At 36.2% G+C, this 18,833-nt stretch overlaps 2 protein-coding genes across 2 annotated transcripts in view; one reads left to right on the top strand and one right to left on the bottom strand.

Moving 5' to 3' along the window:
• The window catches only part of LOC119599078 (caspase-1-like), a 4,167-nt gene extending 383 nt beyond the window's left edge, over positions 1–3,784 (top strand). The window contains exons 3-6 of the mRNA XM_037948832.1: positions 1,415–1,613; positions 2,577–2,703; positions 2,964–3,110; positions 3,699–3,784. Of these exons, the coding sequence (XP_037804760.1) occupies positions 1,415–1,613; positions 2,577–2,703; positions 2,964–3,110; positions 3,699–3,784 (559 nt within the window). The remainder of the gene's footprint in view (positions 1–1,414; positions 1,614–2,576; positions 2,704–2,963; positions 3,111–3,698) is intronic.
• A 10,573-nt stretch (positions 3,785–14,357) lies between these two features.
• Positions 14,358–17,121, bottom strand: LOC119598900. The gene has a single exon (XM_037948598.1). It carries the CDS (start codon positions 17,085–17,087, stop codon positions 16,455–16,457), a length of 633 nt encoding a protein of 210 aa, XP_037804526.1. The 5' UTR covers positions 17,088–17,121; the 3' UTR covers positions 14,358–16,454.
• Between the last annotated feature and the right edge of the window lie 1,712 nt (positions 17,122–18,833).

Genomic DNA, 18,833 nt, shown 5'->3' with positions numbered 1-18,833 from the left:
CCAGAAGTAGATGGAGGGAACAATGGAGGCATACCTCTAGAAACAAACTGTGAGAGATGAAAGATGACCTTGGCAGTTGGGTGACCAGCATCCATCCCAACCGAAAAGTAGAAGTTGTATTAATACGACTAAGAATCGGGCACACAAGACTGACTCATGGACCGATGATGGCTAAAAGTCAAGCATTTTGTGAGGGATGCCAAGTGCCATTAACGGTCGCACATGTAATGGGAAAATGTGCAACATTCTCAGACCAAAGACGTATGTACTTGTCTCCCCCATATACACTGAAAAATGTATTGGGGGAGGATTGTGACATAGAAGGTCTTATTAGTTTCCTTAGGGAGACTAATATTTTCAATAAAATTAGATTATGCATAATATTTATGCAATAATTTTATACACTTAGAGCATAATATTTATGCTCTGATTTCTAATATATTTATTGTTACTTGTAAGATATTCATTGGTAGATTTTTAAAGTTTTAAATATTTTCATATTTTTATCTATCAAGGCAGATAATTTTAAATAATCAATTAATCAATCTTGACACCTGAAAATGGTTGGCAATCCTAAAACAAAGAGAGACATGGTCTGTGCACTAACACGAGGGATAATGTGAGCAGAGGAAACTGGTTTAATAAGATCGAACGTTAGGTTCACAGCCAAGCAGCCATAGCCACGGATGCTTTAACTGTGGGGAGTAAAAAAAATAATAATACTTTCCTGGAATGTATGGACAGCTGTGCTGCAATCGTAACGAGGAAGATAACCCGGCCTTCAGCCCCGTGGATAACCGACGATAGCAAAGCTGCAATGAAGACGAGGGACCAGCTTAGAGAAAGTATAAAGAGTAATAGGTTCAATATGATTTTGCGCAACACTTACAAAGAAGATTAGAAATTATATGAATTACTTATTGACAAAGGCAAAAAAAACAACACCATAGAGAATTCCAGAACAAAAGAAATTATATTACTGCAATGTTCCTGATGATAGGGGAAATTGTAAACACGTACATGGTGGCGATAACGTGGGAAAACAGTTTTTTTTTTTTTTTTTTTTTTTTCAAATGATGGCAAAAATGTTTATGATAAGTCGCAAGCGAATCTAAACTCACATACTACTGTAGTTACTGACGTAAGAATTTATAATTCCTTTGCGGTCCTGCGGACCGCAAAGCTATCATTTTCACTGCAAAATATTGAAAATGTCTAATTCCTGTGGTTCTGATGTTTCCATTTCGATTCATAAGAGACTCGTTGCCAGTTATTGCATTTCATATTGTGATTATTGTAAACACTTCTATTGTTACCAACATATTCCTAGCTTATGAAAAACCCTCACACCATTCCTCTACACACGCGAATGTAAACAATTATCATTCAATTTCTTTGCTGCTAATATTTTCAGAAATACTAGAGAAAGTTGCCACCAATCAGCTAATGTCCTCTTTGGAGTCAGACTTTTGGCTGAGTGTCAGCATGAATTTCGCCAAAAGCTTTCTACGGAAACTGCTCTTCTGAAAGTAACCAATAAAATGTATGGTAACACTGACAGTAAGAAAGTGTCACTTCTTTTACTTCTAGAAGTTTCTAAACCTTTCATCAGTGTAAACCACAACATCCTTATAAAGAAATGTATAAAACTAAATATAGATTCACTCTGGTTCCGGGATTGTCTTACAAACAGATAACAGGCAGTAAGACTCAAGAACAAACATCGTATCTTCTCAAAGAAACGTTTGCTGTGGTGTTCCTCAGGGATCCGTGCTGGGTCCGATTCGGTTCTTAATTTTCGTGAAGGATTTATCTTGCCCCCCCCCCCCCTCTCTCTCTCTCTCTCTCTCATTTTCTTTCTCTCTCTCATTCATTCTCTCTTTCTCTCTCTTTCATTTTCTCTATCTCTCTCTCTCTCTCTTTCTCCTTCCCTCCCCCTCCCTTTCTCTCTCTCTCTCTCTCTCTCTCTCTCTCTCTCTCTCCTTCCCTCCCCCCCCTTTCTCTGTGTGTGTGTGTGTGTGTGTGACTCGGTCTGCCTCTGTCTGTCTCTCTCTCCCGTCCTAGATTATAAATTTAATGATAAAAAAATACCCTGTACATTAACTGTCAATCATACTGCACACAGAATGGAAGAGGCAAACTCGCCACATTAACTAGATTTTAGCACCTCCACCTAACACATACACACACACAAAAACACACACACAAACAATATATATATTATATATATATATATATATATATATATATATATATATATATATACCTGTGTGTGTGTGTCTGTACATGTATATATGTGTGTGTGTGTGTGTGTGTGTGTGTGTGTGTGTGTGTGTACATTATATATATATATATATATATATATATATATATATATATATATATATATATATATATGTACAAATATATATGTGTATATATATTATATATATATATATATATATATATATATATATATATATATATATATTATATATAAAATATATATATTTATACACATGTATATGTATGTGTGCATATATATGTGTGTATATATACGTGCACATCCACCCACCCCAGCCCTTCCTATCCCAAAGGCATGCCGCGGTGAGAAACTGGACGCAGGCACGACCCTCAAGCAGGACGAGATCGACGCCGGCTCCCAGGCCTATTATAAGATCCCCAACGCGGCCGACTTCCTGGAGTGCTGGTCCACTATACCTGGTATGTGTGTTTGTGTACGTTTGCGTGTACGTGTGTGTATTTGCGTGTGCATGCGTGTATGTGTGTTTTTTGTATGTATGGATATGAGTATATCTTTATGTAAATATATCTGTATATGCATGTAACATACCTTCAGTATGTGCATACATGTAGAGAATTAGACTGATAGGGAATTATACTCATGTTCTTGTAATTTTTTAAATCACGATTTTCGAAATTCTTTTCACACATGGCATTTCATCTGACCTTTTTTCTGCCAGGTTACTTCTCTTGGCGCAACACAACCAATGGTTCGTGGTTCATTCAGTCGCTGGTGGAAGTGCTGACCCGAGACAGTGCGCATGACGACTTACTCTCCATGATGACCAGTGTGAACCGTAACATGATTCTGAACTACCCAAGTAAGGGTACGTAATTAGCTTTGCTTTGCCCCCTTTTTGTGGTTTCACCGTTTCTGAGCATCTTTTCATTTTAGATTTTTTTTTTTTTTTTTTTTGAGGGGGGATCTCATTTTCTTTGTTTTGGGGGGATCTCACTTTCTTTTTGTTTTTGCGGTCTCGTTTTCTCCGTTTTTTATGGGTTTCTTCTCTATACACTGGAAAGTCCTGCCATCCGTTTCTTTCGTAATGCCTTTGCAGTGGAATATCTAATAGAATCATTGAAGACTTTGCTCTTAGTATGCAACAGTGCGTGTGGAGGCTGCCGTAAATATCACTAATATACTTAATCTTTGTGTTGCGTTCGACTGGAGAGAATCCCACACACTTCAGTTGCGTAAAAACAGTTAACATAACCCACTGGATCCGAATACTTCACAGGAGTTACGTGACCCAAAACACGGACTTCAGGCTTACTTGAGAGGCCACCTTGCCGTGTGCGTGGCTTGAAGGCCACTCGTGTGCGCTGAGAAAACTCCATGCCTCCTCTGTTCTCTTTCTCGGCAGAAGCATTTCTTGCTTTTTGCCATTTGCCAATGTCTTTGTCATTTTATCCAGGGCATGGAAATAGCGTCCTTCCAGTCTTGGCTCACGGGCAATACATTCCACACTCATTTATCAATGGAAATAATGCAAATTCCTAGATGCCAAATGAGTCTAATCGCCCTGCAAAAGCTTTGTGCACTCGTGGCGATATGATGGCCACTTCATCCACTTCAAAAGAGTTACATGTCATACCTCCTTTTTTCTGTGTGTGTGTGTGTGGGTGTGTGTGTCTTGAATGGTCTATAAGCACGGATTTAGGGAGTGACATTGAATTATATAGAGTAAAGCTAGAGATCATGTGTTGATAGTTACCTGCTATGATTAATATCAGTTATGAAGCCATTACTGATCTGAATAAATATTTATTCCTGTTACAGATAAACAGCGCATGCATGAGAAAAAACAAGCTGCCTACATTGTCTCAACCCTGATGCGAAAAGTGTACTTTACCCCAAAGTATTGACTGGTGCAGGAACAAGAGCTGGGAGGTGCACTTGCGGCCCCCAGTACCAGGAAGATGTCTATGATTGCTCATTCATATGTGCCAAAGAAACCTTTCTTTTATCACATTCATCGTATAGTTTTAAGATTTCTCAATTCATCTCTGTTGTCTGTACGAGCAAATCTTTTTAAGTAAAATCCCGAGACCTTAACAGGGGAGAAGAAACCCCCCTCTACTAATAAAAATGTAGCCTTGACCTTTTTCTGACGTGGGTTTTGCCTTGTTTGTTTGTGCATGATTGCTGTTTTTTTCTTTTCTTTTTTTTCCCTTTTCCTTCCTTTTTTTCTTTCTTTTCTTTTCCTTTTTTTCTCTTTTTTTTTTTCTTTCTTTTTTTCTCATTTTTCTTCTTCTTTACTTTTTCTTTCTTTTTTCTTTTCTTTTTCTTTTCTTTTTCTTCTTTTCTTCTTTTTTCTTCCTTTTTTGTTTTTATTTATGTTGGATATTGTATCGTCTGCGACGATAGATAAAAATATATATATAATTATGTGTTGTATGGTGTTTTCTTTCAATTATATTATGTAATTATTTGCTTGTGTAATAATTCAAGAAAATGGAAGTATCCTATATGCTGTGCCAATAGATGGCGTTGGTTTTGTACATGACAGTTCGCTCCTTGGCCAATTCTTTGGTTACGATTTGATTCTTGCACGCGGTCAGTACCAATCATGTGTTATCTCTTTATTTTAATTGTTAAAATTAAATAGTTATATTTCATGGATAATATGTTTTCATCCAATTCTAATTAATATTTTCTTAATTAATATTGTATGTTCAAGTAATTAATATTTTCCTGATTAATATTGTATGTTCAAAGTTTGATAGGCATATGAAGGAGTAAATATGATCTTGTTTAAACTGGTCTTTTTATTATACATTCATTATGTAGAGAGAAATTACATGTATGTATCGGTTTCAGTTGTTGTCACAGATGTGAAGTTTTGATGGGTCACCAGTGATAGGAGGTATTGTGTAACTAAATTTATTATTTGTCTATAATGCTTGATAATGAAATCGTGTATGATTTACTGCTTTACTCAAGGTCTACACAATTGTGTTACTATTAATTTGGTATTATAAATCCTTAAATGTGTGTTGAATAAATAATTATTATGGAATTTATTGTATCTATTATTTTTTTATTAATTTCTCAAATAATTAAGAATTGATAGATTAACATGTGGTATTTGTTCTAAAATATGTGCATTTCCAGGTTTAAACATCTATGATAAAAAAGTTACAACAGAATACCCTCGAATTTCACTGGGTCCCCTTACATTTCAACACAACCCCAAAGATGGATTTGCAGACAGCCAAGGATGCTCGAATGGTAGCCAAGAGGGTCTTTACCAGGAAGTACAACCTCTTCACAGAAACTGCCAGCCAAGAAAATGCTCATACAGTATTGGAAGATGTTTGTAATGAGGTATGTTATTCTTATACAGGGGTTGAAAAATGCCATGATGAATATTTACCATTACTTCTAAAAGGTGGAAAGAAAGAGGGTGACCTTGTAGAAGCTGAAAGCTATATTGATGAGCTACATAGAATAAGGCTAGAAATGTGCATGTACAGAAAACTACCAAAAGTAAAGAATTCAGATAGTGTCTAGTATCAAGGAGAAAAGTGTGAAAGTTAAAGGTCTACAACCTCCTGTGTTCAGTGTGGAAATTAGGGAATACCCAAACTTTAGAGAAGACTATAAACGGTTTAATGGAAAGTAGTTTTGGTAAAGGATCCCTATGCATTAAGATTTTGCCTTGGTGGAATAGCACGGGATTTAGTGAAAGGTATAGAAAATGATTATGATAAAATGTTGACAGATTAGAAAAAAGGGTTTTGGTGATAATTGCAAGTTACTAAGAAGCTGTCATTTGTGATTGAAATCCATTAAGCCTGTTAATGAAGGGATAATGAAGGTTTTGTGAGGAGGGTAGAGAAAGTTGAGAGATGTTGGCTTGATTTAAAGGAGAATGAATTTGAATAAATAAATACGGCAAACATGGTGAGTTTTGTGGAAAAGGTTATGCCTGCCACACAAAGACGTGAGTGGGTTATTTGGTCAGAAGATTACAGGAATACTAGAGTTTTTGCTAAGAGAAAAGAGGGTGATGGAGTTTTTGGATTTCTAGTGCAAGACTAACACTACAAGCAATAAATTAGTTTGTCACAATGCTATCAGTAATGTAAACTATGAACAGAGTGTGGATGACCTTGTTGAATCTATTCAGAAAATCCAAAGCACCAAATGAACTAAAAACATTGTTTGACTCATTTAACACCCCACTATACAGATCTAATACACTGTAAATCTGACCAGGAAATGCCTCAGTCCAAAAGGGTTAAGTGTGGTTACATTGATTTAACATGCATAATAATATGATTGCAAGGAATTTAAAAGATATGAGTAATTCTGAAAAAATGAGTTGTCAGACGCAACCGTGAAATGCTTCTTAAAGGTTATCATATATCAAAATGGTGCCAGTTAAGAAGGGCCTGCAATACTGCTACTATTGACCATAGGTATCACAAATTTCACCATCCCCTACATGATACCTATATTGAAGGACTAATGTTTCATACAACTCTGTCAGTGAAATCTAAACAAAGAATCAGGATAAAGTACTCCTAATGACAAATAAATAATAGAAGCAATTAACCCTACATACTTTCCCAGGAAGTGACACAACTCTAATAAAATTTAATACAGCCTCTAGATTGCGCTAATGGGTAAAGTGTCACCTTGTCAATCACCAAAGGGGGAGGAAGAATAGATTTCTTGGAGAGCAAATTTATTTTCTACCCTTGGTCGATTTGACGGGCAAAGTTTGGTCCATAACTGCTTATGGGATTAAAAAATATTAATCGGCTATATGTAAAATGGATTTGACTAAAGCAGCAAAATTTATTTGATGACATTAAAATTAGTGTTTTAGATAGCCCAGAAGGTGATTTTGATTATCAGGGGTTTTAGATTGGTGTAGCTTAAAATGCCCCAAATTAGAGCATCAGAGGGAATTTGCAACTTATGCAAACATGTTTGGTTACTGCATTCGTGGGTCACACACAAAGATAAAGTTTGAATCACAGAGGGATGATAACTTCAAAATAAAGAAACCATTTTTGCGGGTGTCCTTAAAATAAATGATATGAGTCAGTGATATGCCAAATTTGAAATTAAATTTGGAGAGATTTTTGAAATTGAGAGTCTATAGGTACATACTGTGTTCCAAGATGTGGTGGATTAAGTGTGGCTCATGTCAATAGGAGACAAGAATTATAGTTTCAAAGAGGAAAGGGAGTTAGCTTTGAAAAATGATGGATTGAATTACAACCCAGAAAAGAAATGTTGGACCGTGAAATACCCATGGATAAAAGAGAAAAGGGGTTTGCCTAACAATATAACCGTAGCTTTTCCCAAAAATGAAATCCACTGAAAGAAGGCTTGATAAATTAGGACCACAGTACTGTAAGATATATAAATGGCTAGAAATAAGGATATGATTGAAGTAAAAGTAGCCAAAAGGTTGTCAGTCAAAGAGATGAATGACTGTAATGGACCTGTACATTATAATCACCATCATGAAATCCTAAAACCTGATTCTAGTTCCACTCAAGTCCGCATAGTATTCAACTCTTCAGCCTCCTACATGGGACACAAATTAAATTATTATTGGGCAAATGGTCCAGATGTCTTAAACAGCTTGATTGGAATTCTGATAGATTTCGTAAAGGGAAAAGGGTTGCATTATCTGGAGACATATCAAAAATGTACAACTCTGTAAGACTAGGCTTTTTTAGAACAACACACCCACAGATTTCTGTGGTGTAATATGGATGCTAATAGGCCTCCTGATCATTATATTTTAACTGCTGTTGCTTTTGGGGGATCGGCCCAGTGGAGTGATTGCCATGACTGCACTGAAGAAAACTGCTGAGATGTGTGAAAATAAATTCCCAGAAGTAAAGAGTGTTGTGAGTAGGGATTCATATGTAGATTATATTGTGCATAGTTGTGAGAGTATTCCTAAAGCAAAAGAACTTATGAATAACATTAACCTAGTTTTAGGTGAGGGTTCAAAATAAAAAAATGGATTATGACAGCCAACTAGGTAATGGATGATTTGAAGTTATTGGATAGCCACAATGAAAAGGTTCTTGGTTTGATCTGGACACCAACTGAGGATAGATTTATTTACAAGGTCAACCCTGAATTTTGCTACGAAATTAGGAATGTTCGTAAAGGTCCTTATTTAGATGGGTTAAGCTTTGGATGCTAACTTGCCTAAAATTTGACAAAGAGAATGATTCAGAGTCAAGTAGCAGCGATTATGACCCATTGGGGTTAAATGTCCCATTTACATTAATCCCAAAAGTGGGTTTAATGAGAGAAACTATAACTAATGAACGTTTAAAATGGGTAGTGTGTGTGGTTGGGATGATGCCAATACCAGAGAGACTAAGAGACAAAGGAGCAATTTTTCCATGAGGTTTTTGAAATTGGAGAATTTATCTTTTGCTAGATGTGTCAAGCCAGAAAATGCCTTTGGGTAAACCAAAGCTTGTCATCTATTCAGATGGTAGTTTATTGGCATATGGGGCTTGTGCATATGTTAGATGGAGTTAGTAGATGGGCATTATGAGTCACATTTAGTTATGGCTAAGAATAGGATAGCTCCAGTCAAACAACTTACAATACCTCGTTTAGAACTATGTGGTGGTCATAATTTGCCGACTGCGGGCCCTTTAATTTAGAAAGAATCAGATTGGGAAATTCTAGTCTGTAATGGTTGATTCCTCTAAAAGTTAGAGCACAAATCCAGAATGAGTCCTATGGATTTTGGGCCCTTTGTGGTGACAGAGTGGGGAGAAATACAAGCAAAAACAGATCCTTGTGAATGATGGTTGGTGAGCACTGCAGAAAACCCTGCTGATCTTCCCACTCGATCTTGTCATCTTAAGTATCTTCAGTGCAATTCTGTATGGCAGAAAGGACCGACTTCTTAACTTATCCCATTTTGTAAATGGCCAATTAATCAAATTTATAATGAAGAACTGCCAGATAGAGTAGGTGTTGTGATGACATGCAAGTCTGAAAATTAATTGAAAAAAAATGCCTCCTTCATAAATACAGATGATTTAGTAGTTACAAATTGCTTTTGGGAGTTACAGCTCGAGTGTCGGAGCTATTAAAGCTAAATCTTTCAAAGTAATTATGAATCCACCAACACCTGAACAACTTAAGGAAGCAGAGATGCATTTTATTGCATGGAACAAGAGACCTTACAGCCGATTGGATAAGGCTTACAGAGACTAGGCCCCAAAAATTGACAGCAGTGCTAATTGTAGTGGGTAATAGAATGTCTAACTGGCTTAAAGAAAATAGTTATTAGGCTGTACTTACAACATCTGCATGAGGTAGATCATGCTGGAGTAGAGTGTACTTTGGCTAAGTTACAAAGTAAATTCTGAGTCCCTGGGACTCAACGTTAGATCAAAGCAGCAGAGTCGACGTGTTGTATTTAAAAGGTTAGGAGCTGTAACTGTTGGACAGAAAATGGGCCAAGTAGTTCTGAAAGGTTAAATCCTGCTCCACCTTTTCACTATACTTCATTAGATTTATTTGGACCTTTGAGATCAGAGATACTATCAAACTGAGAAATATTGGTAAAGCGTATGGTACCATTTTCACTTGCCTTATGACTCGTGCAATATACTTGGATTTAGCAGATATTTACAGCATACAAAGCTCTTAACTGCTTTTAAGAGATTTGTATCTATTAGAGGATATCCACATACCATACATTTTAGATTCAGGTACACAGTTAGGGCCTGCCAGTAAAAGGAGTTAAAGGTCATAGGGCGTAATGGGATTTTTCAAAAAAACATTGACTCAGGTGTCGAAAAAGGAATACTTGGGTATTTAATAATTCTGGCAGAGGCTCCCTGGGAAAATGGTTGTAGAGAATGTTTTTTAGGTCAATTAAGAGAACCATAACCATAGCGATTCGGGATTCTAAATTAACTTTTGGAGATTACAGACTATTATTTTAAGTGGCTAATTTCTGAATGAGAGACCTATTGGCATGAAAACCCGGTATTGATGTTGAAGCAGGCTCTTATTTCATGTCCGAATGATCTGTTACTTGGTAGAGCTAGTAACAAAGGGGCCAACCCCGTGTGCTAAAAAAAAGACCTAACAATAGCAAAAGCAGGCTCGAGTTTACGGATCGTATTGTTAATAGCTTTTAGAGAAATGGTAATTAAGATTATTTCCTACTCTAATTTTTAAAACAAAAGTGGCACACACAACAAAGAAATGTCCAGCTTGGTGACATTGTTCTTCTAAAAAAAAAGGATTAGTTTAAGGAAATTGGAAAATGGCTCAAGTTAAATCTGTAGAACCCAAATAGAGATGGTAAAGTAAGAGATGCTACAATACAATACAAGATTCAAAAGGCAGGAAATACCTATGAAGCTCAAGAAGATTTGTGTTAAAAGATCTGTACTCAGATTAATAGTCGACGATAGAGAAGAATTGTTTATAATTATTATGCTGTATGGGTGTTTCTTTCAATTACATTATATAATTATTTTTTCTGTAATAATTAAAGAAAATGAAAGTATCCACTATGCTGTGCCAATAAAATGGCGTTGGTTTTTTAACCACATGTTCGTGTTTTGTACATGACAGTTCGCTCCTTGGCCAGTCCTTTGTTTACGATTGATTCATTATTTAATTGTTAAAATTAAATAGTTATTGCTACGCAGTGGGTCTTTGTCTTTGTGCGAAACATGTGTTAACATGAAAAAGGATGACCTGGGCCCTGTGTTAACATGAAGGGACCTGGGCAAACATGACGCAACTGGTTGTGAGCGGAGGAAACGGAGGAACAAGCCCAAAAGACGCAGTTGGGTGCTGCTCCTGTTGAAAACCTCATGTGTGCCCTTGTGACCTGATATAATTTGTGTTGCCCTGTTATAAGCTGTATCGTGCAGTGTGACATGCTGGTTTCCCCCTGATTGTGCTTATAGAAAAGTGTAAAGGGTAAATAACTTGTGGGAAATAAGGAGACTGTCATTTTTGTGTTTATTTCGGTGCATGCTCGCCACTTGGCGTTTTCCCTCTTGATGTTCTGGAACGCTGTGGTGCTCGGTGCCTCTTGGAGCTGTTCAGTGTTCACGACCCTGTGGATAGCACGCCGTCTGCCTAGCCTGCCTTGTGTTGGTGGCAGAGAGACGAGGCGGTCGGCGTAACATTATGTTTCATGGATAATATGTTTTGATTCAGTTGTAATTAATGTTTTCCTAATTAATATTGTATGTTCTCAGTATGATAGGCATATGAAGGAGTAAATATAACTTGTGTCAAATGGTCTTTTTATTATATATTCATATATGTAGAGAGAAATTATATGTATGAATCGGTTTCAGTTGTCATAGATGCGAAGAGTTTTGATTGGTCATCAGTGATAGGAGGTATTGTGTAACTAAATTCATTATTTGTCTATAATATCTTGATAATGAAATAGTGTATGATTTACTGTTTTATTCAAGGTCTACACATTTGTGATACTATTAATTTGGTATTATAAATTCTTAAATGTGTGTTGAATTAATAATTATTATGGAATTTATTGTATTTATTATTTTCTTTATTAATGTTATATTTCATTTCTCAGATAATTAAGAATTGATAGAGATTATCATATGAAACTTGTTCTAAGGTGTATGCATTTCCTGGTTGAAACATCTATGATAATAAAGTTACAACAGCCTACCTTGAATTTCACTGGAGTCCCTTTACAAATGCCAACTCTCTGCACCGTAAAGCCGGCACGCTAAGGCCCCCACTCAGACACACCCTCCCCTGCGATAGATAAAGGTAAGGCATGAGTTCCAAGGTGGGATCCAGTTCACCAGAAGAGAGTTATCCTAATGCCGGAAAAAAAAAATCAAACAGGAAAGAATGGCATGAAGCTAACTGCAAACAATCAGATTCGCTGCATCAACGAAAGGGGTACGCAAAACAGATCATTAACGGCAAGTACCTCGTTGGATTATGATAAAAATCTATCAATAAATGTGAATGGGGAAATAAACAGGGATAAATATTATATTAAAAACCAAAGCTTAAATGTGCCTTAACTGACTAAAATTATTGCATATATAATTAAATTTTGTTAAAGATGTAGTCTCCTTTAGGAAACTAATAAGACCTTCTATGTCACAATCCTCCCCAATACATTACGTGCTGCCAGCCAGAGATAACATTTTGTACCGTGAATAATTAAAAGATAGAATTATTCTTTTCTCTGTTTATTTATTATCAGTTATTATTTATTCGTTTATTTATTATTAAATTTAGGAATGAAAAGTGTGTTTAAACTTGGTGAATATATTTTAGCGATTTGGTTATGAATAGTATTATTTATTATCAGACAAGGACAGAGATAATGAGAAAGAGAAAGAGAGTGGTGTGTGGGTGTGTGTGTGTGGGGTATATATATATATATATATATATATATATATACCCCACACACACACACCCACACACCACTCTCTTTCTCCTTTCCCATTATCTCTGTCCTTTGTCTGATAATAAATAATACTATTCATAACCAAATCGCTAAATAATTTCACCAAGTTTAAAACACACTTTTTCATTCTAAATTTAATAATAATAAACGAATAAATAATAACTGATAATAAATAAACAGAAAAGAATAATTCTATCTTTAATTATTCACGGTACAAAATGTTTCTCTGGCTGGCAGCACGTAATGTATGGGGAGGATTGTGACATGGGAAGGTCTTATTAGTTTCCTAAAGGAGACTACATCTTTAACAAAATTTAATTATATATACAATAATTTTAGTCAGTTAAGGCACATTTAAGCTTTGGTTTTTAATATAATATTTATCCCTGTTTATTTCCCCATTCACATTTATTGATAGATTTTTATCATAATCCAACGAGGTACTTGCCGTTAATGATCTTTTTTGGGCGTCCCCCTTTTTCGTTGATCCCAGCGAATCTGATTGTTTGCAGTTAGCTTCGTGCCATTCTTTTCTGTTTTTTTTTTTCCGGCATTAGGATAACTCTCTTCTGGTGAACTGGATCCCACCTTGGAACTCATGCCTTACCTTTATCTATCGCAGGGGAGGGTGTGTCTGAGTGGGGGCCTTAGCGTGCCGGCTTTACGGTGCAGAGAGTTGGCATTTGTAAAGGGACTCCAGTGAAATTCAAGGTAGGCTGTTGTAACTTTATTATCATAGATGTTTCAACCAGGAAATGCATACACCTTAGAAAATGCATAATACTCTATCAATTCTTAATTATCTGAGAAATGAAATATAACATTAATAAAGAAAATAATAAATACAATAAATTCCATAATAATTTTTAATTCAAAAACACATTAAGAATTTATAATACCAAAATTAATAGTATCACAAATGTGTAGACCTGAATAAAACAGTAAATCATACACTATTTCATTATCAAGATATTATAGACAAATAATGAATTTAGTTACACAATACCTCCTATCACTGATGACCAATCAAAACTCTTCGCATCTATGACAACTGAAACCGATTCATACATATAATTTCTCTCTACATATATGAATATATAATAAAAAGACCAGTTGACACAAGATTATATTTACTCCTTCATATGCCTATCATACTGAGAACATACAATATTAATTAGGAAAACATTAATTACAACTGAATCAAAACATATTATCCATGAAACATAATGTTGCGCCGACCGCCTCGTCTCTCTGCCACCAACACAAGGCAGGCTAGGCAGACGGCGTGCTATCCACAGGGTCGTGAACACTGAACAGCTCCAAGAGGCACCGAGCACCACAGCGTTCCAGAACATCAAGAGGGAAAACGCCAAGTGGCGAGGCATGGCACGAAATAAACACAAAATGACAGTCTCCTTTATTTACACAAGTTATTTACCCGTACACTTTTCTATAAGCACAATACAGGGGGAAACCAGCATGTCACACTGCACGATACAGCTTATAACAGGGCAACACAAATTATATCAGGTCACAAGGGCACACATGAGGTCTTCACAGGAGCAGCACCCAACTGCGTCTCTTGGCTTGTTCCTCCGCTCCTCCGCTCACAACCAGTTGCGTCATGTTTGCCCAGGTCCCTTCATGTTAACACATGCCCAGGTCATCCTTTTCATGTTAACACATGTTTCGCACAAAGACAAAGACCCACTGGCGTAGCAATAACTATTTAATTTTAACAATTAAATTAATGAATCAAATCGTAAACAAAGGACTGGCCAAGGAGCGAACTGTCATGTACAAAACACGAACATGTGGTTAAGAAACCAACGCCATCTATTGGCACAGCATAGTGGATACTTTCATTTTCTTTAATTATTACAGAAACACATAATTATATAATGTAATTGAAAGAAAACATCATACAGCATAATAATTATAAACAATTCTTCTCTATCGTCGACTATTAATCTGAGTACAGATCTTTTAACACAAGAATCTTCTTGAGCTTCATAGGTATTTCCTGCCTTTTGAATCTTGTATTGTATTGTAGCATCTCTTACTTTACCATCTCTACTTGGTTCTACAGATTTAACTTGAGCCAGTTTCCAATTTCCTTGAACTAAATCCTTATTCTTTAGAAGAACAATGTCACCAAGCTGGACATTTCTTTGTTGTGTGTGCCACTTTTGTCTTAAAATTAGAGTAGGAAAATAATCTTAACCATTTTCTCTAAAAGCTATTAACAATACGATCCGTAAACTCGAGGCTGCTTTTGCTATTGTTAGGTTCTATTTTTAGCACACTGGTTGGCACCTTGTTACTAGCTCTACCAAGTAACAGATCATTCGGACATGAATAAGAGCCTGCTTCAACATCAATACCAGGTTTCATGCCAATAGGTCTCTCATTCAGAAGATTAGCCACTTCAAATAATAGTCTGTAATTCTCCAAAAGTTAATTTAGAATCCCGAATCGCTATGGTTATGGTTCTCTTAATTGACCTAATAAAACATTCTCTACAACCATTTTGCCAGGGAGCCTCTGCAGAATTATTAAATACCCAAGTAGTTCCTTTTTCGACACCTGAGTCAATGATTTTTGATAAATCCCATTACGCCTTATGACCTTTAACTCCTTACTGGCAGCCACTAACTGTGTACCTGAATCTGAATGTATGGTATGTGGATATCCTCTAATAGATACAAATCTCTTAAAAGCAGTTAAGAAGCTTTGTATGCTGTAAATATCTGCTAAATCCAAGTATATTGCACGAGTCATAAGGCAAGTGAAAATGGTACCATACGCTTTACCAATAGTTCTCAGTTTGATAGTATCTCTGATCTCAAAAGGTCCAAATAAATCTAATGAAGTATAGTGAAAAGGTGGAGCAGGATTTAACCTTTCAGAACTTACTTGGCCCATTTTCTGTCCAACAGTTACAGCTCCTAACCTTTTAAATACAACACGTCGACTCTGCTGCTTTGATCTAACGTTGAGTACCAGGGACTCAGAATTTACTTTGTAACTTAGCCAAAGTACACTCTACTCCAGCATGATCTACCTCATGCAGATGTTGTAAGTACAGCCTAATAACTATTTTCTTTAAGCCAGTTAGACATTCTATTACCCACTACAATTATGCCACTGCTGTCAATTTTGGGGCCTAGTCTCTGGTAAGCCTTACTCCAATCGGGCTGTAAGGTCTCTTGTTCCATGCAAATAAAATGCATTTCTGCTTCCTTAAGTTGTTTAGGTGATGGTGGATTCATAATTACTTTGAAAGATTAAGCTTTAATAGCTCCGATCACTCGAGCTGTAACTCCCAAAAGCAATTTGTAACTACTAAATCTATCTGTATTTATGAAGGAGGCATTTTCTTTCAAATAATTTTCAGACTTGCATGTCATCACAACACCTACTCTATCTGGCAGTTCTTCATTATAAATTTGATTAATTGGCCATTTACAAATGGGATAAGTTAAGAAGTCAGGTCCTTTCTGCCATACAGAATTGCACTGAAGATACTTAAGATGACAAGATCGAGTAGGAAGATCAGCAGGGTTTTCTGCAGTGCTCACTCACCATTCACAAGGATCTGTTTTTGCTTGTATTTCTGCCACTCTGTTCACCACAAATGTGCCAAATCCATAGGACTCATTCTGGATTTGTGCTCTAACTATAGAGGAATCAACCATTACAGACTAGAATTTCCAATCTGATTCTTTCTCAATTAAGGCCCGCAGTCGGCAAATTATGACCACCACATAGTTCTAAATGAGGTATTGTAAGTTGTTTGATTGGAGCTATCCTATTCTTAGCCATAACTAAATGTGACTCATAATGCCCATCTACTAACTCCCATCTAACATATGCACAAGCCCCATATGCCAATAAACTACCATCTGAATAGATGACAAGCATTGGTTTACCCAAAGCATTTTCTGGCTTGACACATCTAGCAAAAGATAAATTCTCCAATTCAAAAACCTCATGGAAAAAATTGCTCCATTTGTCTCTTAGTCTCTCTGGTATTGCATCATCCCAACCACACACACTACCCATATTACGTTCATTAGTTATAGTTTCTCTCATTAACACTTTTGGGATTAATGTAAATGGGACATTTAATCCCAATGGGTCATAAATCGCTGCTACTTGACTCTGAATCATTCTCTTTGTCAGAATTTTAGGCAAGTTAGCATCCAAGCTTAACCCATCTAAATAAGGACCTTTACGAACATTCCTAAATTTCGTAGCAAAATTCAGCTTGACCTTGTAAATAAATCTATCCTCAGTTGGTGTCCAGATCAAACCAAGAACCTTTTCATTGTGGCTATCCAATAACTTCAAATCATCCATTACCTAGTTGGCTGTCATAATCCATTTTTTTATTTTGAACCCTCACCTAAAACTAGGTTAATGTTATTCATAAGTTCTTTTGCTTTAGGAATACTCTCACAACTATGCACAATATAATCTACATATGAATCCCTACTCACAACACTCTTTACTTCTGGGAATTTATTTTCACACATCTCAGCAGTTTTCTTCAGTGCAGTCATGGCAATCACTCCACTGGGCCGATCCCCAAATGCAACAGCAGTTAAAATATAATGATCAGGAGGCCTATTAGCATCCATATTACACCACAGAAATCTGTGGGTGTGTTGTTCTAACAAGCCTAGTCTTACAGAGTTGTACATTTTTGATATGTCTCCAGATAATGCAACCTTTCCTTGACGAAATCTTATCAGAATTCCAATCAAGCTGTTTAAGACATCTGGACCATTTGCCCAATAATAATTTAATTTGTGTCCCATGTAGGAGGCTGAAGAGTTGAATACTATGCGGACTTGAGTGGAACTAGAATCAGGTTTTAGGATTTCATGATGGTGATTATAATGTACAGGTCCATTACAGTCATTCATCTCTTTGACTGACAACCTTTTGGCTACTTTTACTTCAATCATATCCTTAATTCTAGCCATCATATATCTTACAGTACTGTGGTCCTAATTTATCAAGCCTTCTTTCAGTGGATTTCATTTTGGCAATAGCTACGGTTATATTGTTAGGCAACCCTTCAGTCTCTTTGATCCATGGGTATTTCACGGTCCAACATTTCTTTTCTGGGTTGTAATTCAATCCATCATTTATCAAAGCTAACTCCCTTTCCTCTTTGATACTATAATTCTTGTCTCCTATTGCACATGAGCCACACTTACATCCACCACATCTTGGAACACAGTATGTACCTATAGACTCTCAATTTCAAAAAATCTCTCCAAATTTAATTTCAAATTTGGCATATCACTGGCACTCATATCATTTATTTTAAGGACACCCGCAACATGGTTTACTTTTATTTTGAAGTTATCATCCCTCTGTGATTCAAACTTGATCTTTGTGTGTGACCCACGAATGCAGTAACCAAACATGTTTTGCATAAGTTGCAAATTCCCTACTGATGCTCTAATTTGGGGCATTAAGCTACACCAATCTAAACCTACTGATAAATCAATATCACCTTCTGGGCTATCTAAATCACTAATTTTAATGTCATCAAATAATTCTGCTGCTTTAGTCAAATCCATTTTACATATAGCCGATGTAATATTTTCAATCCCATAAGCAGTTATGGACCAAACTTTGCCCGTCAAATCGACCAAGGGTAGAATATAAACTTTGCTCTCCAAGAAATCTATTCTTCCTCCCACTTTGGTGATTGACAAGGTGACACTTTTACCCATTAGCGCAAATCTAGAGGCTGTATTAAATTTTATTAGAGTTGTGTCACTTCCTGGAAAGTATGTAGGGGTAAATTGCTTCTATTAGTTTATTTGTCATTAGGAGTACTTTATCCCTGATTCTTTGTTCAGATTTCACTGACAGAGTTGTATGAAACATTAGTCCTTCAATATAGGTATCATGTAGGGGATGGTGAAATTTGTGATACCTATGGTCAATAGTAGCAGTATTGCAGGCCCTTCTTAACTGGCACCATTTTGATATATGATAACCTTTAAGAAGCATACACGGTTGCGTCTGACAACTTCAGTTTTTTTCAGAATTACTCATATCTTTAAATTCCTTGCAATCATATAT

This window comes from Penaeus monodon, chromosome 42 (genome assembly GCF_015228065.2).
Source record: "Penaeus monodon isolate SGIC_2016 chromosome 42, NSTDA_Pmon_1, whole genome shotgun sequence".
NCBI classification, from domain to species: domain Eukaryota; kingdom Metazoa; phylum Arthropoda; class Malacostraca; order Decapoda; family Penaeidae; genus Penaeus; species Penaeus monodon.
Note: the sequence above shows the minus strand (reverse complement) of the source record. Positions and strands in the feature narration are given on the sequence as shown.

Bases quoted from the DNA above. Each gene is read 5' to 3' on its own strand.
- LOC119598900 (XM_037948598.1), bottom strand. From the start codon at position 17,087: ATGGATGATTTGAAGTTATTGGATAGCCACAATGAAAAGGTTCTTGGT.